Source organism: Ursus maritimus, unplaced genomic scaffold, assembly GCF_017311325.1.
Source record: "Ursus maritimus isolate PB19 unplaced genomic scaffold, ASM1731132v1 scaffold_7, whole genome shotgun sequence".
Taxonomy (NCBI): Eukaryota; Metazoa; Chordata; class Mammalia; order Carnivora; family Ursidae; genus Ursus; species Ursus maritimus.
Window position 1 is genome coordinate 1,280,587 of NW_024426885.1, and position 25,971 is coordinate 1,306,557.

Genomic DNA, 25,971 nt, shown 5'->3' on the forward strand with positions numbered 1-25,971 from the left:
CAGATGCCACACGGAAGCCTCACACGGGGCTGGAAGGGGGCGGGGGGCGGCAGCCGACTCAGACACGGGAGAAACCGCAGCGGCACAGCCACGTGAAAGGAATTCACACCCGGTGTGTAAAATCCAGGTGGTTCATGTGCACAAATGTTCTCACGTTAAGATGCAAAGGGAAACAGATGTTTATATGCGGGGGTGGGGGGGGAGACCATCCGTGACGCAGTGAGGCTGGGCCCCGAGCACAGTGCCCTGCCCCTCCAGGCCTGGTGGAAGCTTCCCCATGTGTTAGCGTCCGCAGGACAGCAAATCGTATTTTCAGGAACACCTCCCTGTTTCCCACCCTGCACGGTTCCAGGGGCTGTCCATGGGGTGCTCACGGGCACAGCAGGTGTGCAGTTACTATGATGACTGCTGGGCAGAAGACAGTCTAGGGCCCAGGGAAGGGGCAGGTGTCACTGAGGAGCAGGGGTGGGTGGGGTGTGGTGGGTGTGGTGGGCGGCCACTGGGATGGGCCATTCTCCTGAGGGCTGGGGCTCGGGGCCTCTGCAGCCTCTTCCTTGGACGGAGGCTGAGGACGGGCAGCCCACGGGGCTCCCGTGCAAGCAGCACCCTCCTGCTCTTTCCGGAAGACACAAGGCGGGGAGGGGGCTCCACTGGCCACTTCGCTTGGCGCTCAGTGGGGAGCTGGTCATTTGGTGAGATCCGCCCCACAGGCAGGACTGACCCCAAGAACCGAACATCAGTGTGACCACGGAGATACGAAAACATCCCTAAATCACAGAGAAAGAACGGCCTTCCAACTAAGCAAACCACACAGGAAGAGGCAGGGTTCCCTCCGGCACACTTGGGCACCTCGATTTGGGGAGCGCCAAAATGGGCTGAGAGGACAGAGCGCCTGTGACTCCACGCCTGGCAGGGCTGGGGGTCCGGGAAGAGAGCCAGCTGGTCCTCCCTGGGCCCCGAGCTGACTGCACGCGAGGACCTGAGTGTCCCAACCCCGAAGCAAGTGCGTTAAGGACCAGAAACCAGAGACTGGAGTTGGACAGACAGCCTGCTTTCAAGAGGAAAACTGGGTCTTCCAGGAGCTTGACGTTTAGACCAACCGCTTGGTGAATGTGGAGGAATCCTTAAGTCAGCATGACCACCAGCACTCCAAGGACCCTAGGTCGCCGGCCCAGTTCCCACTGCTATAGCCGGGGAAACTGAGTCTGGGAGAGACACGGCCCTGTGAGGCGGCACGGCTTCCTGTTCAACATCGCCCCGTGCCCCAGAACGTGCTAACCGGCTCTGCTCCAGGAGCAAAACAGACCCTGACACCCACATGCATGTTACCTTTTCCTCCAGCTCCTTTATCTGCCTCTTCTGACCTTCTATTCTTTCTTCTAACTCTTTAATTCTCTGCAAGATTAAAGGAGGAACATCTTCACCATCAGAATATTCGGGAACCAAGGTGTTCGCTCATTCACGTGGTGGACAAGCCACAGAGCCGCTGCCACACTGCACCATGAGTGACCGGGGCTCGGCTCTAGCTGTCCCCCGGCCTCTGCCTCCCTCTTCACATGGCCTCGGTTTCCCTGATGGACACAGCCGTCCTCAGTCGGCTACTCTGCCCCTCCTGCCCCTACAACTTCACATCATAAACCGTACGCTGGAAACCCCAGGGATCGATCCACACCCTTCCCAGAGGCCGCCGCCAGCATGAAGAGCCACCGAGTGATACGACACCAGTCCCAGGGAGGACCCCCTTGTGAAGGTGATGCCGTGCCTGAACCCCTAGTGTTCATGTTGGTAGACCAGACCCATGAGATGCAAATCTGCGCATCCACGCTGGACCTGGATGCCTGAACCCTGGAAGCAGCTGACCTCTGGCCACAGCCTGTCTGATGGGAAGGACGGGTCCACAGGTACGGTCCTCACACTGATCACCCTGAATCCGGCAGCAGGTGTCCTGGCAGCTGACTGATGCTCTGGTCAGACGTTACCCAGACATTCACAGGAAAGCCTGGGTTACTAATTTATCTGACTTTGCAAGTTGAACACAGAACTTCCAGGCCCCACGGGCACACACAGGGAGCAGAGGCTGTCCAGTGTGCCAGGGTCCCTCACCTACTGTTAGAAATGGACCGGCCGGTCAAGAGAAGGCCAGGGCTGCTCCCCAGTCCACGAGCTTCCCAGACCACAGCTTTACCACGTCCTTAACGTTGAAGGAAGAGGCATTTTAGAGATCTTGCGGTCAGGGGACCCAAGAGCGGGGATGCGCTACCCAGAGCCTGGTCTGACGTGTAGTGTGGCACAACGGCCTGCGTGGGAGGGCGTGGCCACTGGAGATGTGGCTGCCACAGGAGGTTGTGGCTGTGGAACTCTGTGCATGAAGCGCCCAGCCCCCCCTTCACCCCCCTGCTGACCCTCCAGGCGCTCAGCCCCCCCTTCACCCCCCGCTGACCCCCCTGCTGACCCCCCAGGCACCCAGGCCCCTCTTCACCCCCAGGCTGACCCCCCAGGCACCCAGGCCCCTCTTCACCCCCTGCTGACCCCAGGCGCTCAGCCCCCTTCACCCCCGCTGACCTGCTGACCCCCCAGGCGCCCAGGCCCCTCTTCACCCCCCTGCTGACCCCCAGGCGCCAGCCCCCTTCACTGGCCTCCCCCGCTGACCCCCCTGCTGACCCCCCCAGGCGCACCTGCTGCGCCAGCTGTAGCAGCTCCATGCGTTCCCGCAGGATCTGGGCGTCCCGCTCCCGCAGCTCACTCATGACCTGGCGTTTCCACTGCTCCACGGCCGCCTTGAGCTTCTCGCGCTCCTCCTCTGACAGGATCTCGGCCACTTTGGCCCCGGCCTCCTGCTGCAGGGCGTCGTACAGCATGGCTTCCAGCTCCAGAATGTGCTGGGGGCAGGAGGGGAGACGTTAGTCTGGCAGGCTGGTCAAGGGGAGCCGTGATCCTTCAGGGAACAGCGTCTCCAGGCCACCCCGCAGAGGGGGCTATTTCCTCCCCGACCTGCTTACGTGACCTGTAGAGTGGAAACCCAGTCCTGGAGTCATTATGACAAGAACATTCCCTTCCAAATGATTTTTGGCGTGTGCAACGAAACCTCTGAGGTAGATTCACGCTAACATTTGGGGAAACGGGTAAGCAGACATTCAATACCAGAGTAGGGGGACAGCCAGGAGGGAGCCAGAGGAAAGGACAGCAGAGAGAAGGTGTCTTCCTCGGCTCGTGGCCTTCCTCAAACCCTGGGTTTGTGAGCCCCAAAGAAGGAAGAAGGGCGGCACTCACAGGGGTTTATCTGATGTAAGGACAGAAGTGGGGCAGGTCCTTGACTTCCAGCCTCTCCCCAGGGGAGGCCAGGCCACTCTGTGGTCCTCAGCGTCACGTGTGGTGGGTCAGTCGTGTCCCCAAGAAGACACGTGCAGGTCCTGACCCCTGACCTTGCGCATGTGGCCTTATTTAGATCTAGTTCTCTGCAACTGCCGCCGTGTTAGGACGAAATCATACGGGATGGGGGCATCCGACGAGCCAACGGCTTGTGTCCTTACGGGGAGAGGGGATTTGGAGGCCGTCACAGAAGACGCAGGGGAGAAGCCATGTGAAGAGGGAGGCAGAGGCTAGGGGACCTAGAGCCCCCAGGAGCTGGAGGAGGCAGGAAGGACCCTCCTCCGGGGCCTCAGAGGGCATGCGTCCTGCCACACCTGGATTCAGCCTGGCCCCCTGAGCTCTGGGAGACTGCCCCTCTCTCTCAGGGGCTCCCAGCTGCCTCGGACACAGCCTCACCTCCACTGGCCACGAGGCCCCGTGTGCCCGCTGTGCTCACCTCCCAGCCTAATCACCTCCACTCTCCAGATGATAGATCCCGAGAAACCTGTACCCTGGTGTCCGGTCTGCACTGCCCAACCTGGGTTAGGACCCCACCCCTGCGGAGCCGTCCAGTGCCCACCCCTTCCCTGAGGCAGCTGCTGTGAGTGGCCCCAGGTCACGAGACAAGTGGGCTTGGACAATGTGCACGGGGTCCCGCTGGGGACAGCTGGGGTCCAGGCCCTGCAGGGGGCTCTGGGGTGCAGGCCTCACCCTGTCCCTGAGGGCTTGGAGACAGAGAACCCCCTCATGCCACGGGTCCCCAAACGTGTAAGGGCCACAGCGCTCCCCGCAGCCCTCGGGGGAAGGACCTGTTGTCCCATAGACCCCCCCCGCGAGAACAACCAGGAGAAGCAGGCTGGCCGAGTGGGAGCCGGGCCCTGGGACCCCCCAGGCCGGGGCTGAGGCTGAGGCTGACGTGGGAGAAGGCTGAACAGGGGCCGTGGGCATGTGGGCCGGAGAGCGGCCGCTGGCGGGGCCTGCAGACAGGGAGGAAGCGGTGTAGGGCTGGGGTCTCACCCTTCTGCGGCCTCCCGGAAATTCGGTGCACAACCCAGAAAGCACCAGGTGCCGACGCACAATGACCCCTTTGCGGCAACTCCGGACACAAAATGCACACCTTGTTATGGATCGCTACGGGTTCACCAAGAGGGTCCGGAGTACTTTAAAAGCTTTTTCCTCCGGAGGTTTTCCTGATACAATCTTGGAAAAAACCAAATTCTTGAACTACAGAAACCCATCCTCCCATCAAAAACATAACCTCTTCAGAAATGAAGGGTCTTTTCCTTTAGGCAAAATGATTAGGAACAGTCCTTTCAGCTTTAGTAGACATTTTAAGGAATGAAAAAAACGAACAAACCAAGACCTTAGGACTGCGCATTTCATTGTTCTCGACAGCCACGAAATAAACCGTCCCGGCTGTCACCACAGCTCACGCTCCACGCCAGAAGAGCTTAGGTTCCGCGCAAGCATTTAAAAATAAATAAAATGCAGCTGGGGGGCCGCTCAGTGCAAGCATCATGAAGGCTTTGCGCAAAGCTGGGCACTAGAAAGGTGCGGTGAGGGTGACCCTCCCCCTGCCTGAGCGCCAGCCACGGGCACCTGCCAGGAGCCGGCAGCTTCCTGAGAGTGGCCACCATGCGGCAGGGACCATCGTTTCCCCTTAGAAACCCCCGCCGCGGCCTCGTGTCCACAGAGCAGGGAGGGTGTGAAGCCTGGGCAGTGGTCCGCAGCCCCCCAAGGGCGCCCTGCTGCCTGGGATGCGGGTACACGTGTGTGCATGTGCGTGCACGTGTGTGTGGGGAACCCTCTCTCTGATGCCCCGCACACTGACCCTTCTTTTTGGCTCCGATGCCACATATTCCTGAGCTGTATGCTGAGGAATGCCCAGGGCCTGGGGGTGAGCTGTCCCCTCCATGCACCTGCCTGGTATGCAGAGCACAGGGGGCGGGGGGGGGGCTGTCCAGCTGGCCCCATATACTGTGAGCATCCTTCCCACCCCGCACCGTGCACTGGAAACAGGGATCTGGGCCCATATTTCTGGGAAGGTCCACCGGTGCCCGTTTGGCTCTCCGAGGCCACTGCCCTCAGCCACCTCCTCTGTGGGCTCCCGCAGGTGTCTCCCAGCCCCTGGCTGGTAAGTGGGCCACCGTCACCACCACCATCACCAGCAGAGGAAGCCCACCCTAAGCTTGGGCAGAGGCTCTGCCCTACCTCACGGGGCCCGGGTGGGGTTCACGGAAGCTTCACGCTGTCAGCTTCCAGGCTGGGCAGGACCTGCTGGTGCCCCACGCGCCCTCCACACAAGTACCTCGCTGTCCTCACGCTCCGCAAGGCAGGAACTCCCACCTCTACTTACCACGCGGGATGTCCCCGGCCTCAGGTGTCCCACTAGCGGCAGGGTCGGTGTCAAACCCCCACCTGCTTTCAGCCAACCCTTGGGCGGCCTCGCCAGGGCCCCCGGACAGCTTTCCCTGAGCTGCGCTGTGACACGCTCTGACTTCGAGGATTGGCGGTCCAGAGGGACACAAACGCACGCCTGGAAGCACCGCGCTGGGAGGCGGCATGCACGCAGGGTGTGACTGCCGGCCGGGAAGATGTGTGGGCCCCCACCTCCGGGAAGCCCCCCATGGTGCACCTCTGCTTATAATCTGAGCGGCAAGGACCCGGTACCCGATCTGGGGTCACCCTCTTGAAACAAATGAGATTTCTCGTTGTCAAACCCACCAGTAAGGACTGTGTCACCGTGGTGGAGACGTGTCTGCAGGGACTCCCAGATCTCCATGTTAACCCAGCGTGGGGACACACCCAGGTCTATCCGCGGGGGCAAGTGCTTCCCATGGGCCACGCAGGTGTGCAGGCAGGTACGACGTACATTTCTCGGAGTAGCAGGTGCACACACACAGGGAGCCCCAGATAACGTCTCTTACAAACATTCAACTGTGTTTGATTGATGTGTGTGCGTTATGTGTCAATGGATCCTATTTTCTCAACTCGTTTTAAATATCCATTTGAGTTCTGCATTCATGGGGTGAAGTGTTTGCTGCCGGGGCAGTAAGGCATCCCTGGACCTCACTGACCAGGAGGGTGGAGTGCAGACACTGACCCTGCGGCGGTCACACTGGACCCAGGCCCTGAGAGACACCACCCGGCGCGTGAACAACTTTCCCCGTTTCCACCGCAAGTCTGCACCCCACCCCCACAGGCTCCAGCAGTCACACGTCTCTCACCTTGTGAGCCTGGTCCAAGGACTGCTTCCGGTAGTCCAGCTCCTCATCCAGGTAGCCCTTCTGCTTACTGAACAGCTCCTGGAACACAAGAGGACCTGCGTCTCGGCCTCGGGCATCCACCTGGTGACGCCGTGCTGTACACACAAGGCAAGACGCCCACCAACCTTCTCACTCTCTAGGTCAACCATCTTCCGGTGCAGGGCCGCCTCCGTCTCTTCAATCTGCTGGAGCCACTGGACACAAACCGGAAGAGCAGGTGATGGCGACCTTTCGGCTGGCCACACAGGCGCCAAAGCCATCCCACCTTCCCCCAGGCGCCATGGACCGCCTAGGAGCGGGGGCTGGTTGGCACTGTGAACTCCGTATGCCCAGTGTCCAGGCACCCCCAAGAGTGTCCAGGAAGTTTGTCTCCCACTTCCCCAGGGAGAGAAGGGTCATGAGCAGGGCTTTGGCGGGAACAGGTGCACCTGAGCGCTCAGCCGGCAGAAGTCCTCCCCCAGTCCCGTCCCCTGCACCCTTGCTTGCTGGGACTCCCTCTCCCCTTCCCGCTGGAGGCCCCAGGGCTGGGTGCTGACAGCAGGCCTCCCAGGCAGGCTCTGGCTGTGGGGTGGGGGGCCAAGGACCAGCTGTAGGTGAGGAGCCCAGCTGGGCTGCGCAGCCCCCAGAGGAGGGTCCTGGTGGGGTGAACAGAAAGCCAATGGTATACAGACCCACTCCATTACCTGGCCTTTGGAGGGGGAAACTGAGGCAGGGTCTGCCTTGAGACAAAGTCTGGCCAATCTGTTATCCGCAAACACAGGTGCTGGGTGCTGTTTGACCCCAGCGTGTGCGGGACCTCCCAGGGCTGACAGCATTCGTGGACTCTGCACCCCACACCCCAGGAGCCCCTCCTCCAGGGACGGCATCCTCTCCCAGCTGAGCCCAGCCCTGTCCCAAGAGCGGCCACACAGGTGCTGTTACCTTTTCAGCCAAGGTCAGGACTGTCCTAGCTTGTATGACGACCACTTGCTCCTCATTGGTCAGATTCTGCACCCAAAGCAGACATAGGTACAGTCAGGGGCGGGGCTTCCAGAGGCACCAGACTAAAATAATGAAGGTGTGGGAGGGGCCTGGGGGGGTGAATGGGGGGCCTGGTGGGCGTGAATGGGGTACCTGGTCAGGGGTGAATGGGGTTGCCTGGTTGGGGGGTGAATGAGTGGTGCCTAGTGAGGGGTGAATGGGGTGCCTGGTGAGGGGGGTGATTGGGGGTGCATGAAGTGAAACTGATGGAGAGGTGCAGGGGGCTGGGGTCATAGGTAAGGTCACTTTTACTGAAATGGCCTCTTGGGGTCTTGAATCCCCTTCATTCTTGACCCCGTCGACTCTGATGTGCTGCTCTCTGTTCTGCCCCCTCCCGTCCTCCCAGTACTGGTGACCAGGACATTGTAAGTAGCCAGTGAGGCAGAAATGGTGGGGTGGGGGAGCGTAAAGCAGCAGCGATACACGTGTCCCCACAGTCCCTTGTCCACATCTTTGTTTAAAGCCAGCTTCCCGCATATATAGTCTGCGTTATTAATTACTAAAACCTGAGCTTAGAACTGTGGGGTGAGGGCTCCCATCCCCAGCGTCTTTGCCTTTTCTCTGCATGTTGTATTCATGCCTCTTCCAAGGGACCCACCCTGGTGGTCTTCTGGCTGAGGCCAGCTTTGGGGCCAATGAGCCTCTTCAGAGGCTACGAGCACTTCACGCACTCAGACTCTAACTGCTACCTGCAGCGGCACCTGCGTGGGAGCTGGGCTGTCGCCACTGCAGGACTCAACCTGTGGGGCAGCCACTGGTGGGCAGGGAGCATGGGAATCAGAGGCCAGAGCAGGGCAGCACCTGCTGGATCACTGAGCTGGAGGACAGCCCCCTAGAGCCCAGAACCTCTCTGCTCAGAACACCCTCCATCTGGGGGTGTGAGCTCCTGCAAGGGCAGCAGAACCTCCTCCCTGAGGGAAGGGTGGGGGAGGAGAGAAGCGTCCCTGTCAACCCAGGGCCCTGCATGTATCACAGCTGCTGGGAAGAACAACTAGCCGTGAGAGCATGTGTGAGTACCTGGGTTTTGGTGCATGTGAGTGAGTGAGGTTGTGTGTGTGTGTGTGTGTGTGTGCTCGCGCGCGTGCATTTGTTTCTCTTTCTTTCTCTCTCTACTTCATGAACTACACTAATTTGACTAAGCGCCTGGCTCTTTTTTAAGAGCAGCCACCAGCTGGCAGGTGGGGCGGTGGCACAGAGACGTTAGTCTGGCAGGCTGGTCAATGTACCTGGGGAGCCCAGGGTGTCTCAAGACCAGCGGGAGACTATACTTATCAGTGTTCCTTGGGAGCCCAGGGTGTCTCAAGTCTAGCGGTAGACTATACTTATGAGTGTACCGTGGGAGCCCAGGGTGTCCCAAGACCAGCGGTAGACTATACTTATCAGTGTACCTTGGGAGCCCAGGGTGTCTCAAGACTAGAGGTAGACTATACTTATGAGTGTACCTTGGGAGCCCGGGGTGTCTCAAGTCTAGAGGTAGACTATACTTATGAGTGTACCTTGGGAGCCCGGGGTGTCTTAACTAGCGGTAGACTATACTTATGAGTGTACCTTGGGAGCCCAGGGTGTTTCAAGACCAGCGGTAGACTATACTGTTCAGTGTACTTTGGGAGCCCAGGGTGTCTCAAGTCTAGTGGAAGAATATACTTATCAGTGTACTTGGGAGCCCAGGGTGTCTCAAGACCAGCGATAGACTATACTTATCAGTGTACCTTGGGAGCCCAGGGTGTCTAAGACTAGCGGTAGACTATACTTATGAGTGTACCTTGGGAGCCCGGGGTGTCTAAGACTAGCGGTAGACTATACTTATGAGTGTAACTTGGGAGCCCGGGGTGTCTTAACTAGTGGTAGACTATACTTATGAGTGTACCTTGGGAGCCCGGGGTGTCTTAAGACTAGCGGTAGACTATACTTATCAGTGTACCTTGGGAGCCCAGGGTGTCTTAAGACTAGCGGTAGACTATACTTATGAGTGTACCTTGGGAGCCCAGAGTGTCTTAAGACTAGCGGTAGACTATACTTGTCAGTGTACCTTGGGAGCCCAGGGTGTCTCAAGTCTAGCGGTAGACTATACTTATGAGTGTACCTTGGGAGCCCAGAGTGTCTTAAGACTAGCGGGAGACTATACTTATGAGTGTCCCTTGGGAGCCCAGAGTGTCTTAAGACTAGCGGGAGACTATACTTATGAGTGTCCCTTGGGAGCCCAGAGTGTCTTAAGACTAGCGGGAGACTATACTTATGAGTGTCCCTTGGGAGCCCAGAGTGTCTTAAGACTAGCGGGAGACTATACTTATGAGTGTCCCTTGGGAGCCCAGAGTGTCTTAAGACTAGCGGGAGACTATACTTATGAGTGTCCCTTGGGAGCCCAGAGTGTCTTAAGACTAGCGGGAGACTATACTTATGAGTGTCCCTTGGGAGCCCAGAGTGTCTTAAGACTAGCGGGAGACTATACTTATGAGTGTCCCTTGGGAGCCCAGAGTGTCTTAAGACTAGCGGGAGACTATACTTATGAGTGTCCCTTGGGAGCCCAGAGTGTCTTAAGACTAGCGGGAGACTATACTTATGAGTGTCCCTTGGGAGCCCAGAGTGTCTTAAGACTAGCGGGAGACTATACTTATGAGTGTCCCTTGGGAGCCCAGAGTGTCTTAAGACTAGCGGGAGACTATACTTATGAGTGTCCCTTGGGAGCCCAGAGTGTCTTAAGACTAGCGGGAGACTATACTTATGAGTGTCCCTTGGGAGCCCAGAGTGTCTTAAGACTAGCGGGAGACTATACTTATGAGTGTCCCTTGGGAGCCCAGAGTGTCTTAAGACTAGCGGTAGACTATACTTATGAGTGTACCTTGGGAGCCCAGAGTGTCTTAAGACTAGCGGTAGACTATACTTATCAGTGTACCTTGGGAGCCCGGGGTGTCTTAAGACTAGCGGTAGACTATACTTATGAGTGTACCTTGGGAGCCCGGGGTGTCTAAGACTAGCGGTAGACTATACTTATCAGTGTACCTTGGGAGCCCGGGGTGTCTTAAGACTAGCGGTAGACTATACTATGAGTGTACCTTGGGTGCCCAGGGTGTCTCAAGACTAGTGGTAGACTATACTTGTCAATGTACCTTGGGAGCCCAGGGTGTCTTAAGACTAGCGGTAGACTATACTTGTCAGTGTACCTTGGGAGAAAAAAAAGTTCTGGGTGGTGGGGTTGCCTTCTAGCGCAGCTGAGCTGCTCATTGGGCAGGGGGCTCAACAAGTGCAAGATGATGGATAAAGGGCAGCTGGAAGATGGATGGGTGGTGGGTGGATGGATGGACAGAGGATAGATGGATAATGGAGTGTGGATGGAGGATGAAGGATAGATGGATAGAGGATGTATGGAGGATGGATGGAAAATGAATGGATGGATGGAGGATAGATGGAAGATGGACTGAGAATGGATGGATGGATGATGATGAATGGAAGATGAAGGATGTATGGAGGGAGGATAGAGGATGGATGGATGGAGGATGGATGGATGGAGGATGGATGGCAGATGAATGGATGGCTGGAGAATGGGTGGACAGAGAATGAAGGATGGATGGATGGAGATGGATGGATGGTTGGAGGATGGATAGAAGATGGATGGATGGATGATGAAGAATGGAAGATGAAGGATGAATAGACGGAGGATGGAAGATGGATGGATGGAGAATGGATGGATAGAGGATGAAGGTTGGGTGGATGGATGGTTGGAAGATGGATGGAGGATGGATGGATGGGTGGATGGAGGGATGGATGGAGGGATGGAGGAAGGATGAATAAATGGATGGAGGGATGATGGTTGGAGGGTAAAGGGTGGAGGGAGGGTTGGATAGATGGAGGATGAAGGGGTACAGTCACTCAGTAATCAATGATCTTCGAGGAGTTTGCTGTAGAATTTGGAACTGTGCCATAAATAAGACTTACAGATTCTTTATGGTCTCTGCCCTTCCCCCAAAACCAAGGGAGTGGGAACCCCTGAGAGTCTGGGATATCTAAGGTACCAGAGGAGCTGCTGCCCCCACCCTCATCAAGGTGTGGAAAGCCTTAAAGACTGACGGGGATTCCAGAAACTGAGAACACGTGGCCAGAGCATCATGGCCAGTGGAAATGGGTGTGCACAGCAGAGGGTTCCCCATCCTGGCAGAGCAGCAGCCCCGAAACCCAGGCTTCTGGGAGCTAGTTGCCACCCAGCTAAGCCCAGGAACGTGAGAAAGGGGCAGGATTGCTCCCAAATTCCAGGGGCCAACCCAAGCAGCTATGGCCCCAGGGAGGGTGCAGGCAGGCAGGGCAGCCATGGCAGACTGGCAGCAGGACTCACGGGGGTCCCTGGACCCTGGGGGGCTGATGGGGTTGGGGGCTGGCATGAGGAGGCATGCACAAGTCAGGAGAGCGACATACACTTACGGCGTTATCCCCCAGGATGTCCAGCTGCTTCATCAGCTCCGTGACCAGGATGTCCTAGAAGCAAAGAGAGGGAGACCCAGAGGTGAGTGCCAGCCGGGTGGGGTGGCACGGGGTGCAGGGGCGGGAGGCAGGGGTTTACCGTCACGCCTTCAGCTTCGCAGTAGGCCTGGAGGGGACTCTTCCCGTCTGCGAAGGGGGTGTGGTGGAAGTTGATGGCCGGAGACTTCCTCTCCCTCTCCTAGGACAGAGAGCAGGAGGCTGGACTTGGGCGCTGTGCTGGGGGCCACCCAGGGACATGGTGGAGACACAGGGGCCAGCGAACGTGGTCTGCGTTTGTGAAACAAAGCCCAGGGACAGCAGAGGACCTCTATGCAGATGGTGGCGGGAGCAGGGCCTCCCAGCCCGGCAGGTCCTGGAGCCCCGGCTCAGCTCCTCAGCTCCGTGTTCCTCCGTCCCACCCCCGCCACGGACTTGCTGGTCCGCCACGAATCCCCGGGCTGTCAGGAGGCGTGGGAGCAGTGTCAATGTCCACGGCCTACCAGAGTGAGCCCCTGGGGACAGTGCTGGTGGTGCTGCCCCCCTCCTCTCCCAGGGCCACAGCAGGAGTCCTGGAGGCCGAGGGGTGGTCACGCGTGCATGCATGCACGTGCTCGCGCACACACACGCACGTGCCCACTAGCCAGGGTCATGACCTCCTCATCGCCGGGGGTCCTGAAGGTAGCCAGGACTGAGGCGGCCCCGGGGCTATGTGCGGGCAGCCATCAGTGCAGACAGCAGCCCAGGTCACGTCCTCCAGCCTCAGAGATGGCCTCCCGGCCAGGAGTGACAGTGGAAGGTGAGGGCAGCCATGTGGCCGTCCATGTGTGGCTGGACCCTTCTCTGAGGGAGACTGGCTCCCGCTTCCTCCTCTGCAGGAGGCCAAGGTCACAGGGGAGGATGGGGGCCCAGGACAGCCGCGCACAGAAGGGCACCTGGTCACTGGGTGGCCCCCAGCTGCCCGCACTTGGCCTCTTAGACGAGCAAGGAGCAAACATCCACTGGCTGACCGCCGTGGCCGGGCGTGTGGCCCCCACTCAGCACAGCTGCCACCGTCACAGCCCCACAGGGCACAGCCGTCATTATCCAGCCTGACGGGTCTGGAAGCAGATGCTCACGTCTCATTCATTTTGGGGTTTCCTCCACAGCCTTTGTGCAGAGAGATGCCCCCTTCCAACCCACCCCCTTGGGGTCATGAGCAAAGGCCCAGGTCATGAAGGCCAAGCGCCTCCCTCCATCACAGCAGCTCCATGGGGTGGCGGCCTGGTCCCCCCGCATCCGGTGCCCATGCCTGTGGCGCACCTCGAGTTCCAGGATCCGGAACTCCAGCAGCTCGTTTTGGTCCCTCGCATCCTGGACCTCGTGTTTTAACCGACCCTCTTCTATTTCCATTTGTTTAATCTGTAAAATAAAAGGCAGATGAGATGCTGAGGTCCTGTGAGGTCCACTTCCTGGCTTTCCTGACAGCTTCTGGCCATCTGTGGGGTTGGCGGACCCGCCTTGGCACCCAGACCCCTTGCTCCAGCCCGAGCTGGCTCATCGGGGCGGGTGGGTGGGGGAAGCAGGGGCAGATGCAGGGGCGAGGAGCACCCATCAAGGGAAGAGATGCTAAGATGTCCCCGTGCGGCCCCGCTGTGGCCAAGACAGGGCTCCTTCGAGCCCAGGCTGACCCAGAACCTGAAGGTCCGTTGCTGTCCAATGGAAGGGCCGTGAGCCGTAGCTGCCAGGCCCCCTCCAGAGCTGACTTTACTAATTACGGGTTTGTTCAAACAGAATCAGAAACAAGTCAACCTGACGTGTGAGGTCCACACCTTCCAAAGGGTGAACGCAACGCATCCTGGGGAGCACAGCCTTGTGAGAACAGGGAAGGGTGCGCTGGAAGGGCGACCACTGGGCCACATGGCCCGGCCCATCCCCCCTGAACTGAATTTGGGGAGCTGAATGTCCTGCTGGGATGCTCGGGGGGGGGTGGAGATGGATCCAGGGGCTCAGCGTCCTGCAAGGTGCCATTGGGGGCGAGTTCCTTCCATGGTGCCCGGTGTCACGCTGCACAGCCAAGGCGACGGGCAGCCCCTACCGGGAATGTCCCCCCGTGCGCATGGTAGCCAGAGCGAAGCCCAGGGTTGAAGTGTGCGTCTGATCACTGCAAGTGTGCACACAGCGTTTACGTGTGTCATGAGCGTGTGTGTGCACGCGGGTGTTTACGTGCACAGCAGCAGGTCAGTGCAAGCAAGCGTACGAGGAGTACGTGTGCACACAGCATTATATGCACACGTGAGCGTTTAGGTGTGAACGTGTATTCGTGTGCGCACATGGAAGTGTGCACACCAACATTTCCATGCACTCAGGTGTGTACGAGAGCACCACAAACACAGCTGCCGTGATGTAAGGCACGTGCGCACGGCCCCCAGGAAGCATGTAGGCGTCACGCATGATTCCAGACCTAACAGCCCCGCATCAGGAACCCGTGCAGGACTGGCCTGTGGCCCCCGGGCTTGGTTCAGAGGCTGCTGGTCTGCGTGGAGCACGGTCGCGCCCCTAAGGCTCATGACGACGCCCTAGCTGGCTCTTCTCTAGAAGGGCTGTGGCTGCTGGGGCAAGTGTCTCCGCCTCTGCGTGGCCTTGGCCCAGGACAAGGCCTGTGGCTGGTGGGCCACATGCAGCACCCTCACCGGGGCAGGACGATGGCCCTGGTGGCCTTTCTGCCTCTGAACCCACAGCCCCTGCTCCCGCCTGGGTCAGAGCCTCAGCTCCAGCAGCTCCGGGGCGCCACCCACTGGGGACCGTGCCAAGCTGCCCAGTCGTGCGCTGTGCTAGGCTGTGCTATGAGCCCCGAGAACGGGCTGAATTAGGGAGCTCGTGGGTGTAGAACGGGCATCTCACCTGCAGGAGGAAGGGCAAGTGAGGCGGCTCCAGGCAGGAGCTCAGGCCGCTAATGGGGACAGGCCAGCGGGCACCATGTTTTCTGGCCCATCGCATAAAATCTTCCAGCCCAAGAGCTCCAGCCTGGGGGTGGGGTGATGGGGACGATAGTGTTTTGGGGCCTCCTGTTACCCAGAAGCCAGGAAAACCCACAGCCAGGCCTCTGCCGGGGAGGCTCAGGTGACTCCAGACACATTCACGGCTGCTGGGCGGACCCAGCTCCGTGGAGCCTCCAAGGACCTCCTCCCGGAAGAGAGTCCCGGGGGGCAGGGGGGGATACTTTCTCGGGGCTCGGGGCATACCTTCTCCACAAGCTCTTGGTTCCTTCGATACAGCGCTTGCTTTTCCTCAATCCACTTCATGTCCTGGAAAACAGAATTAGATTGGAGAAACAAATATGCCCCAGGATTAACGCAAAACCAACATTTAAATCACGACTCAGCAGAACGGAGGACCCGATGGAAGGCCTCAACACCCAGCTTCGGCAGCAGGCTTCTGGCCACCGTCCTGTCATGCAGCCAGTGAAAGCCCACTTTCCCCCGTATTTCCCGGGAGGGGCCTGGACGGAAAGCAGACAGAGGCAGCCCACTTCAGTGGGACCCCTCGCACCACCACACGGCCAGGCACTCCCGGCCCATGCCAGCCCATGCCAGGCACCAGTGGCATATGGTGCCATGCAGGGGTCACGGGTCCAGGGACCTTGACACGGAGGCGGCAAGAGCCTGGGTCACTCGGGGGGTGTCCGTCCATTCACGCTCAGACACACAGATGGAGGCAGGCTTTTGTGCTCTGGTGAGAGACGTGCATGGACGCCCCGCCGACCTGCCGAGGTCAGGTGTCTCTGAAAGTTTTGATGCTCTGTCCACCAGCAGCACCCTCAGTGAGGTGTCGGGAGGAACGCCCGCTGCCCCAGGCACCCCACTTCCTTCCAGGATCTTCCCAGCAAAGTCATCTGTGACTTGGAAGGTTCATGTCCGCAAATGAAAGGCACCGCGTCCTGCTCGTGTGCAGCTACCCCGCCACTGCCCCTCTTCTCCAGCACAAACGGCACAGCGTGGGGCCCAGGCATCCCACTGACGAGGTCCAGGCAGGGTCCGCGAAGGCTCCTGAATACCGTTCCCGTAGCCTGAGTGCATGGGACCCCGGGGGGAGGGCTGGTGGCCCTGGGGGCGCACGAGCCAGTCCTGCATGTTTCAGGTGAACGGCTACAGGGGCCCAGCCCTGACTCCGGGGCTGCACACACTCAGGCAGGGGTGTGGGCAACATGACCCTGTGTCACTCAGGTCCTCCTCTCATCCATCCCACCATCCACCCAGCAGTGAACATGTTGAGGACCACTGTGGGTCTGTGCAGGCTTGATGGCGAGCCAGGCACTTTCCCGTGCAGCCCCTCCTGGCCCTTCGTGGCTATGCGCCAGCCTCGTCTTGGGTCCACCTGAAGCTGTGCCATCCAGCAGGACTGAGGCTCGTGGCCACGGGCGATGGATGACCCCCACCCCCAGGATTTGAAGAGCCCATTGGTGACGATGGGCATCGGGGTGAGGGAGTGACTGGCCGTCTCCAGGGGCAGCCCTGGCCCTGAGCTGGGGGGAGAGACAGGGCCAGCCCAGGCCCCCTGTCAAGGGTGCAGTGCCCTTCCTCTGATACGTGCTCCTTTCAGTGTCTGCATTTCTTAGCGGGGAGCCAGTCTGCAGGGCACAGCCCCCCCACGCACCCATGGACCGTCTGTGTCCCTCGGGCGCCCTCCGTGTTGGTGGGGCACCCCTGCTCGAGCCTGCAGGGGCCGGGCTCTGTGCACTCACCTGCCCCTGCTCGGCCAGGGTCTGTTCCAGGTCTTCTATCCGCGTCTGGGCTCTCTGCACCTCTGCTTGCAGCTGCTCACGGGTCTGTAGGACGGGAGGACGGATACATCAAACTTTCTCTCAAAGCCAGGACGGAGGCTTTCAGCGGACCTCCCGCCTCCGCTAACGGGGAGGGGGCCCTCTGCGTTTGCAGGGGAGGCTCGGTGCGGGGAGGGGGCCGTCCGTGTTTGCAGGGGAGGCTCGGTGCGGAGGGAGCGCTTGGAGGCTCGTGTGGAGCCAGCAGCCTAACTTAGATTACGGGGACGTCCTGCAGACCCGTTCTGAGGGATCGTTAGGGGCGGTCTCCGTTGACCGGATGAAAGAGCCGACGGGGCAGGGCACTGCGGGGCACGGGGCATGTACGCTGACACGGAGGATGTACGCTGGGCCTGGCCATCGGCCCGGCCCGGCCCGCACTGGCGCCCTCTGCCGGTCCTGGGTCACCTCCTGCTCTGCATTCTGCGTGCACTTGAACAACCCTCCCGCCCCCCCCCCGCCCCCCGCCCCGTGCCCCCTGCAGAAGCCCACCCTCAGTGCCCTGAGCCACAGGGCACCTCATTCCGATGGGTGTCCCTGCTCCCCGGGACCAGCTTTGGGCAGATGAGAGCGTTTGGGCCAGCTGGGCACAGGGTCAGGCGTCCTTCAAGCTGAGGAGGACGGGGTATCCCCTGGCCTGGCCCTGGGTTCCTCTTCGGTGGATGTCAGCGGACTCTGGCTCTCCCCCGCCTCCCTCCCCGGCCTCTGCCCTCCTAGGGCTGCGGTGATACAAGTCAAGCTGGAGGGAGATCCTTTTGCTGACAGGGAGTAGGCCCAGTGACTGTCCAGGCAGCGAGGACAGATGTGGTCTGGGGGAACGGACCCCACTGACACTGTGCCGTGCTTCCAAGAGTCCACGCTCAGCCGGCCAATGACAGGCCCCTTGCCCTGTGTGGCCGGGGACCGAGTTGGCCCTCAAGCCCCAGGGCAGCTGAGCAGGGAGCCCGTCAGTGTACAGCATGCAGCCCATTTCCTTATGCCCCAGCAGGACAGGCCACATGTCAGGGAGCAGGGGGAGGGGTTCAGGGAAGGGCAGGGCACAGACCCTGCCACGGGCTCCCCTGGTGGCCAGCGAGGGTACCCATCAGCCCCGTGTTCCTGTCTTTGGCGGATGGGGCATGAGCACCTGACCCAGGGTCCAGGGAAGCAGGGGCAGGAAGGGACACCTACCTGCTCCCAGCAGGGCCTGCCTGGTGAGGCTCAGGGTCAAGGCGGGCACAGCAGCTGAGCTCAGCGTGTATCAGATGAATGAATAAACTCAGCAAATTTCAAGAACTGAGCTGCCACGCTGGCCCTTCTCCACTCTGAGCCTCAGCTACGGGGGAGCCCCCTAAGAGCTCCACTGACAGATTTGCAAGGAAGCGGACTTCCCCTTGCCGGCCAGCCACAGTCCCCAGAGGGGACACGGGTGGCTCTCCAGGGGACCATCACTCACACCTGTGCCTGGGACCGCTCTGGGAGGCCCCACCCGTCGCCTGGCCAACTGCCAGCGCTGCTGCCCAAACTTTGGCTCTCAATCGCCTCAGGGAGCATCAGCAGGCCTGGCAAGAACCGTGGGAGAGAGGGTTTGGCCTGGAAGGTGAAGCGATGCAAGTGTCCCTGCAAGGCCAGGGGTCAAGCGGGGAGGAGCCCAGCGAGAGCCGGAACGTCGTGGAGTAGAAGTCAGTTAGACCTTAACTTCTCGCTCTGCATCCAGCGTCCCTCCGACCTGCTCCTGCAGCAAAGCGTAGGCCCTCTGCAGGGCCTGGTACTCCATGGTCAGCTGCCGGAACCTCAGCTCCGTCTCCTCCTTGGCTACGCTCTGGACAGGTGCACAGAGACAGGCGTTACCTGGGGCCCCGGGGAGGTGAGCCCAGAGCCCCCTGGGGGAAAGGCCCAGGTGGCTGCCCTGAGGCCAGGGTGAGCCTCAGGGCCTAGCAGCCAGGCCAGGGGCTCCGCGGGGGCCCCACCTGCTCCCCCAAATGTGCCAGGTGAGACCTGAGCTTGGGAATACATCTCCTCCCCACCCCCACCTTCCTGCAGTGATCCCTAAATGCCTTCTTCTGGCTACAAGGACACCTGCTGCCCCAGGGAGAAGACAGGGAGTTGCTGTTGCCTTCCCAGGGCCCCTCGGGGCCCCGAAGTGCTTGCTGCTCCGAGAACAAGGCCTAGGTCTGGTATGGAGAGTGGCTGTGTCCGAGGGGGACCAGGCCCAGGAACCCCAGCCTGGCCCCGGCTCCCTGTGCTCCTTACTCCCAAGGCTGCTGGCGGCAGCTGTGCTACGATGCCTTAGGTCTCTAAGTGGGTCCATGGCCATGGGGCCACCTGCCCGGATCTGCCAGGGGAGGCCCTACCCAAGGCCTTAGTGCCCCTGGGCCTGTCAGGGCCGTGGACTGCCTGCTACTCCTTGTCCTTCAGTCACAGGGGCTGAGCCAGTCAGACCAAACCAAGCACAGCTTCCTCCCACATGCGGGGCTCAGCCGGCTGCCTGCGTCTGAGGGTGGTCCCTTCTGGAAGAAGGACGGGTGGGCAGGACACGCTGGCTGTGCTTTGATCAGAGACAACGCTGTTCCGCACTGTTCATCGCCCTGATATACACCTCGGCGTTGGTGCCAGCCTCCCCGCACTGGGTGGCTCAGACCCCAGGCAGCGCTTGGAGAGGCAGGGAGCCTCTGTCCCACTGTCGGGAGGGGCATGAGCACAGCGGTGGGGAGAAGCCGGTGAAGGAAGGGGTGCCAATGCGGAGTGTTTTTCACTGTGCCAAACCACAGGCTACTGGGGGGCACAGCCAGGGAGGGCCAGCAAGCCCACCGCTCCGGGGGCAGACCTCACCGCAGACCCCATGTCCCCAGATCCTCGACACTGACCCCCTCTGTCTCCAGGCCCTGCCCGAGCCTGTCCAGAAGCCCCTGGGGGAGGCTACCTCCTCCAAGTCGTCGTCGGGGGTACATGGGGTCTGGTCCGTCCGGTCTGTTTGGTAAGAGATGGAAGAGCCATCGGATTCCAGGGAAGCCTCTTCATCGTATCCAAAGAAGGTCTCCACCACAACCGGCTTTTGGCCAAAAGGAACTGAGTTAGTCCAGACATGGACCCGTGTCCCCCCGACCCCATGTTCCCCATCCACTCTACCCAAGTCCCTCCTGCCAGTGCCCCTGACACTCTGCCTAACTCCTGGCCCAGTCACAGGAGCCGCCTGGGTCCCCCTTGTGCTGAAATCCCAACGGGCCCCTTCATGGTCCAGCTCATGAAGAGCACCCGTCACCAAGGCTGGAGGGCACTGTGGCCGATGGTCCACGCCTTCGTCAACCAGCATCCTGTCCTTGGCTGCTGAGTCTGTCTGGATGGCTCCTGGCCTTTATCCCAATCGCCTGGCTTCTCCCCACTCCTGCCTCATGGAAGCGCCGGGACAGTGGGGGCCCAGGTGGAGAGGGGAGGGCCTCCTCTGCACAGCCGGGCTCCCAGGCCTCCAGAAAATCTCTAAATGCTCTGCAGTAATCCCGAGGAGAGAGAGCCCCCAACACCCTGTCACTCCCTCCACGGGCCCTTCTGGGGGCCAGACAAGCCAGCATTTGTGCCTAAGGATTATCTCCCAGCCTAAGTGAGGAATGCCCTTGAGCATTCAAAAGCCAAACAAGAAAACACACGCACTTTGCATAAAGCAGAGCACAAGTTAACATTCTCTGGAAATAGCTCCTGAGTCTCCTTTAATAAAAAGCACACATTTATGGGAAAGGATTGTGTTTCAGATCCCCTGCACCTGGGGGTGCAGGTCGGCTGGGAGGGGGCCGCGTGGGGCCTGCAGGTGCACGTGCTACAGCCTGCAGTGCTGGCCGGGGACCACGCGGTGGCGGTGGCGAGGCAGGCCTGCGGGCCCCAGGGCAACGCGGGAATTCTAGCTCCCACCAGGGCAGGGGAAGGCCAGAGTCCCCGGGCTAAGCCCTCCTCCCTGCTGCCCTGAATCCTGTCCTCCCTGGGAAATTTAAAAGCAACAAGGTAGCATTTTCAAATTTAAAATTATAAACAGAGTGTTGATTCGGGTTCATTTTGGTTATTGTACAGTAACAATTTTTAGAAAGAATAAGATTATCTTCTTTTCGTCTCTAGAGAGAAACTCCCTTGTGGCAAGTGGCTTTTAAAAACATACATGCCGTGTACACATATGTCAGCAACGTGTCTTTTACCTTGGGGAGTTTGGCCATTTTCTTTCTTTGCTTCCGAAATCTCAAAAGCTTATCTCGCTCCTGCAAAAACCAGTGGAAGAGATTGAGCGGTCCAGCAGTCCTGCCAATATTCCCGCGTGGTCATCTGGACGGACTCGGAGGGTGGCTCCTAGATGGGCTACTGCCTGCCTGGTCACAGACACGCAGCCCTGCTCGGGGAGAGCCATTGGCTCTGAAGCTTGGGGCAGATGGCACGTGGCTTCCGCTTGGGCTGAAAGGAGCGATGGCCCACGTGGGGGGCTGTAGCCCCGCTCTGTTCAGGCCGCTCCAGCGTCTTTCACAGTGTGTGAGCAGCACACACAGAAACGGGAATCCGAGAGGGCCCGAGCGCAGCCGTGCTCCGCACTCTCTGAGCAGACGTCTGGAGAAACGGCACCCCGCGCAGGTGGGAACAGACCCTGACGCCAGGTAAGGAGACCAAAAACCCGCTTCCCCCCAGGGAGCTCCACTACATTTCCGTGACCCTGACCACACACCAGCCACGCTTAGACTGCTGGACCATGCCAGCGGGGGAGGACCCCGTGGTGGGGGTATGCTCCCAGGAGGGCAGCCATCCCTGAAGAATGAGCAAAGCTGGGGGCCAGCTCTGGCAGGCATCACCAAAGACCACCCTGGGCATCTATCGGACCCTAGTGGATGGGCGTCCTCGGTCACCACTGCAAAGCCGTTGGGCAGGCAGCCTGTGTTGGTACGGCCGCCTCTGTCTGGACTAGAAGGCGCCACCAGCACCAGGGGTCCCAGGGACAAGTGTGCTGGGAAATGGGTGTGAATGTAGGAGAGCGAATTACTTACGAGCACACTCTTCACGTAGCCGGCGGTTTCAAGGGTCTAGGGAGAGAACAGCTTGTTACAGAGCTGGGAGCACAGACCTGCCCCCCAGGAGCCCCAGAGCCTGGTGGCTGCCCCAAAACTCGACCATTTCCCACTGCCCGGAGAGGGAGCACCTGACCTGGCCATCATGGTCCTCCCTCCCTCCCTAAACTGACCTCCCAAGGGCACGGAGAACCTGCAGGAGTACCCAGGGGCCCCCGGCTCAGGGCCAAGGGCCTGTCACCCGCCTTTCGGAAACTGCAAAAGTGTACAATTGCAACTGACTGAGATTTCTTCCTTTTCCTATACGCCCCCACCCCCACAGATTCTTAGACGCGTGGGGACTGACGGTCGATGTGTGGTTGAGTGAGACGAGAGGTCAGCTCTCAGGCGCAGTTGGGGAAGGCTGTGTGGTGAGACCCCGCCCCAGCGCCCGTGCTGGGCAGTGGGATCTCCTGTTACTCTGGAGGCAACTTCAGTCATCAAAATGAAACAGGCCTTGGGGCTCCTGGCCGGCTCAGTCCATGGACCTTGGGACTTGATCTCAGGGGCTTGAGTTCAAGCCCCACGTTGGGCACAGAACTTACTAAAAGCAACAACAAGACAGGGCAGGCCAGCACTTCTGGGCCATGAGCCACACCAGCAGGAGAGACGCTGCTGTCCCTTCTGCCGCCCCCAGAGGTCACAGAACGACCAACGCAACTTGCTCTGAAATGATCCGAGGGGAACCCAACAAGACGCAGAGGGCCCCCAAGCAGGGTAACTGGACGAGGGTCTGGTGCAGGACTATTTGCAAAACTGTGCTGGGAGGGTAGGGGCCACAGGGACAGGGCAGCGTCGAGGGCTGGATGGGGCCCTGAGGAGCCTGTCCACGTCCTAGTGCCCAGCACATGGGCCTGGACCTTATCTGGACTAGGGTCTCTGCAGACGTGATTGAGTCAGGGATCTGGAGACGAGACCCTCCTGGATTAGGGTGGGCAGGTGTCCGCAGGAGAGAAGAGAAGGGGAGGGACATAGAGAGCTGGCCCCGAGGAGACAGGCGGAGGAGACTCGAGGAGAGGCCCACAGCCACCAGAAGCTTCCCTGCAGCAAAGGGTGGACCCTGGTCTTGACCCAGCACCTTTACTGGGCTCTGGCCTCCAGACTGAGAAGAGTGTGTTAAGCCCCCAGGTATGCTGCTGTGTCCCAGGGTCCCAGGTACCACCGCAGCATCACTGCCCTTGAAACCCCGGGTCCAAAGCGATGAAGAGAGGACGCAGTTTTAGAGGGCCACTGGGGCATGACCCCGGTGGAGCCCCCAGGGAGGGCAAGGGGGCAGGCCTGCTGGACCCGCGGGAGGGCAAGAGGCCAAGGGAGATGTGAGGAGGGAGGCCAAGGAGCGGGGAGGGGAGGAGCCGAGGGGGGATGGAGGTGTCAATGGTCGGGGGAGGGACCAAGGGAGATGGGAGGGGAGGGGTGAGGGGCGGGGCATGGCCATGGGGCGGGGCCGAGGAAGCCGGGAGGGGCGGGGCCGACGGTCGGGGGAGGGACCAAGGGAGGCGGGCGGGGAGGGGCTGGAGGGCGAGGCCGGCGGGCGTGGCCGGCGGAGATTGACGGGGCGGGTCGAGGGGCTGGAAACCCGAGCGGCGCCCTGCGGCGTGGCGGAGGGACTCGGGGGCACCGCCGAGGGGGCGCGGGCACCTTAGAAAGCTCGTCTATGAGGTTCTGCTGCTCCACAATTTGAAGTTTCAAGAAGTCAACTTCTCTCTCGTCTTGACTTTGATCCAGGTCGTTTAAGGAGCTGGGTCTCCTGATAATCCCGGCCCTTTGTCTCTGCAAAGCCAACCACACCAGGTCACGGGGGCAGAGTGAGGGGCCGTAGGGCGGCGGGGAGAGGGGGTCCTCTCTGCCGGCCGGCTCTCGCCGCGCAGCCCCGTCTCCCCGTCTGCCGGGGGGCGGGGGGCAGGGGTTCCTCTGCTCGGGCCTCGGGGCGGCGGGCTGCAGGGCCCTGGGGGCACGCGCGGGGCCAGTCTGCACCCCCAGACCAGAGAGGCCGGCCATCGCACACCCTGCCGCCTTCCGAGCTGAGCGTCGGAAGGAGGCATTTCTGCCGCCCGTGCGGGAAGGGGGGAGCACCCCGCCCTCCTCCCCTCCCTCCCCCGCTGCCCCCCGACACGTCGTGCTGAACGACTCTGGCTAAACTAAGAAGGGACACAGGAGACACCAGCTAACCGTCCCCCAGGCCACGCAGTGGCTGCGCAGGAGTGGACCCTCGGCCAGCTCGGGGGGTGTGTGGTGCTGGTCTGCTGGCTCCTTCCCCTCCACGCAGGCGTCCTGGGGCTCTTCCTACCTGGGCCGGAGATTTGCAGGGTCTGCAGATGCCGGTGGGAGCTCCTGGTGTTCCACCCGGCAGGAGGCCTGGGTCTGACCTGCCCAGTGACCTCACCGCCCCCTTCTGCCCAGGCAGGTGCCCATGACCTCTTCCCTCCAGTGCTCAGACCCTCGCCTACTGCCTCCTCTCCCAGCCAGCCGTCCTGTTGGCTCCTGCCCCGTAGTGTATGAGACCAGGGGCCTGGCGGGGCTCGGATGATCAAACCTTGCACATCAGAAGTGCAGGGGGTTGTCGCTCACTGCTGGTGACCATGAGCAATGCTGCTGGCCCACCCGACCAGGCAGGGCCCTTACCATTTCTATGTTCTCCTGCGTGACAAATTTTAACTTGTTTTCCATCCGACGTAAAGTGTGGGACAGATCTTCATTTTTCCGAGTGAGGCGTTTGTTTTTATCCAACAACGGCTTGTACTGACTCTCAGCTTCCCTTAAGCGCTTTAACTGAAAGACAAAATTAATCACACAACATGATTTTAAGTGTGACATGCAACCAACAGTGCCCATACAGAGTCAGAAAATCGGCTGGAACACACTTTGGCTACCCCAAAAGGAGGCGGTCTGGGGCCAAGACCATTTTGGGGCCAAGACTATTTTGCAAGAAGAGCTACGGTAAACTCTCCTGGCCCATGGCCCTTCAGGCCCCTTGGAGAAGCCCCCACTCAGACGCAGGTCTCCTGGAAATCCCAGTGCCTGTTAGGAGTAGTGGTGATGGCTCCACCGAGCGGGGAGGGCCTCACTCATCCCAGACAACGCACAGGATGAAGGGTACTTTTGCTCAATAATATGGAGCAGGGATCAACCAACCAGAGCCAGAGGCCCACATCCACCCCCCCCACCAGGTTTTGTTCCTAAAGCTTTACTGAAACAGCTGAGAGGCGTGTCTGCAAGCCCCGCCCCCAGCACCATCACTCCCCCTTCCCACAAGGAGTTTTGGAGGTGGATGCCTTCTGCACTGCGCCCCCGCCCACAGCCACAGACCCATAGGATCCAGATCCCCCGTGCCCCTGCCCCATTGCCACTCACCAGCTCATTCCTTTCTTCCGACAGCAAGGCATTTCGGTCCTCCAGCTTCCGAATGATCGCACTCAGCTCAGCAATTTTAAGTTGGAAGCGCCGAGCATCCTTTTCATCCAACTGCTGTTCCTAAAACAAAAATCAACTGCAACTAACTGTCCCTAGACGCAGGCATAGAAAGCTCTGCAAATCCCCGCACACCACGGAGAGCAGAGCAGTTCTGCATGGTGATTGCCCGTGATTGCACCTGGCAGGTGGGTGGTTGCAGACTCCCCCGGGGCAGGTGACTGCTGGCTGACCACCGCGGGCACGCAGACCGCACAGTGGGGACAGAAGGAAGGAGCAGAAATGTCCAGGAGTGTGCAGAGGTGGGAGGCAAGGGCGTGCAAATGCAGGCACCCCAGGTGTGTGTGCTCCAGGCTCCCTCGGGGAGACCCCCCGGGTCTGCCCTGCGCAGGACGTGGGGTCATGGTTTCCCTAGGGTGATCATGTGAGCACAGGACAAGATGTTCAACTTAAGACTTCCTCAAAGGGTGGCTTCCCAAGAAGCGTGCTCCCTCACACTGAGGCTCCAGCAGGTCACTTTCGAAACCTCTGGAACCTCATTCAAAAATCAATGGAAACATTTTGATCCAGTTTCAGAATCTCTCTGGAGTTAATGCAATCCACCGAATGCGAGAGCAAGATTTAATTCAGT

General features: G+C 60.1%; 1 protein-coding gene across 1 annotated transcript in view; it reads right to left on the reverse strand.

Moving 5' to 3' along the window:
* The window catches only part of JAKMIP3 (Janus kinase and microtubule interacting protein 3), a 97,740-nt gene that overhangs the window by 436 nt on the left and 71,333 nt on the right, over positions 1-25,971 (reverse strand). The window contains exons 5-21 of the mRNA XM_040624572.1: positions 25,284-25,403; positions 24,555-24,701; positions 23,571-23,702; positions 21,873-21,908; positions 21,042-21,101; positions 19,784-19,912; positions 18,554-18,682; positions 16,807-16,890; positions 15,308-15,370; positions 13,386-13,484; positions 12,187-12,285; positions 12,042-12,101; positions 7,536-7,601; positions 6,740-6,808; positions 6,576-6,653; positions 2,676-2,879; positions 1,330-1,395 (exon numbers count right to left, since the gene is read on the reverse strand). Of these exons, the coding sequence (XP_040480506.1) occupies positions 1,330-1,395; positions 2,676-2,879; positions 6,576-6,653; positions 6,740-6,808; positions 7,536-7,601; positions 12,042-12,101; positions 12,187-12,285; positions 13,386-13,484; positions 15,308-15,370; positions 16,807-16,890; positions 18,554-18,682; positions 19,784-19,912; positions 21,042-21,101; positions 21,873-21,908; positions 23,571-23,702; positions 24,555-24,701; positions 25,284-25,403 (1,641 nt within the window). The remainder of the gene's footprint in view (positions 1-1,329; positions 1,396-2,675; positions 2,880-6,575; positions 6,654-6,739; positions 6,809-7,535; positions 7,602-12,041; positions 12,102-12,186; positions 12,286-13,385; positions 13,485-15,307; positions 15,371-16,806; positions 16,891-18,553; positions 18,683-19,783; positions 19,913-21,041; positions 21,102-21,872; positions 21,909-23,570; positions 23,703-24,554; positions 24,702-25,283; positions 25,404-25,971) is intronic.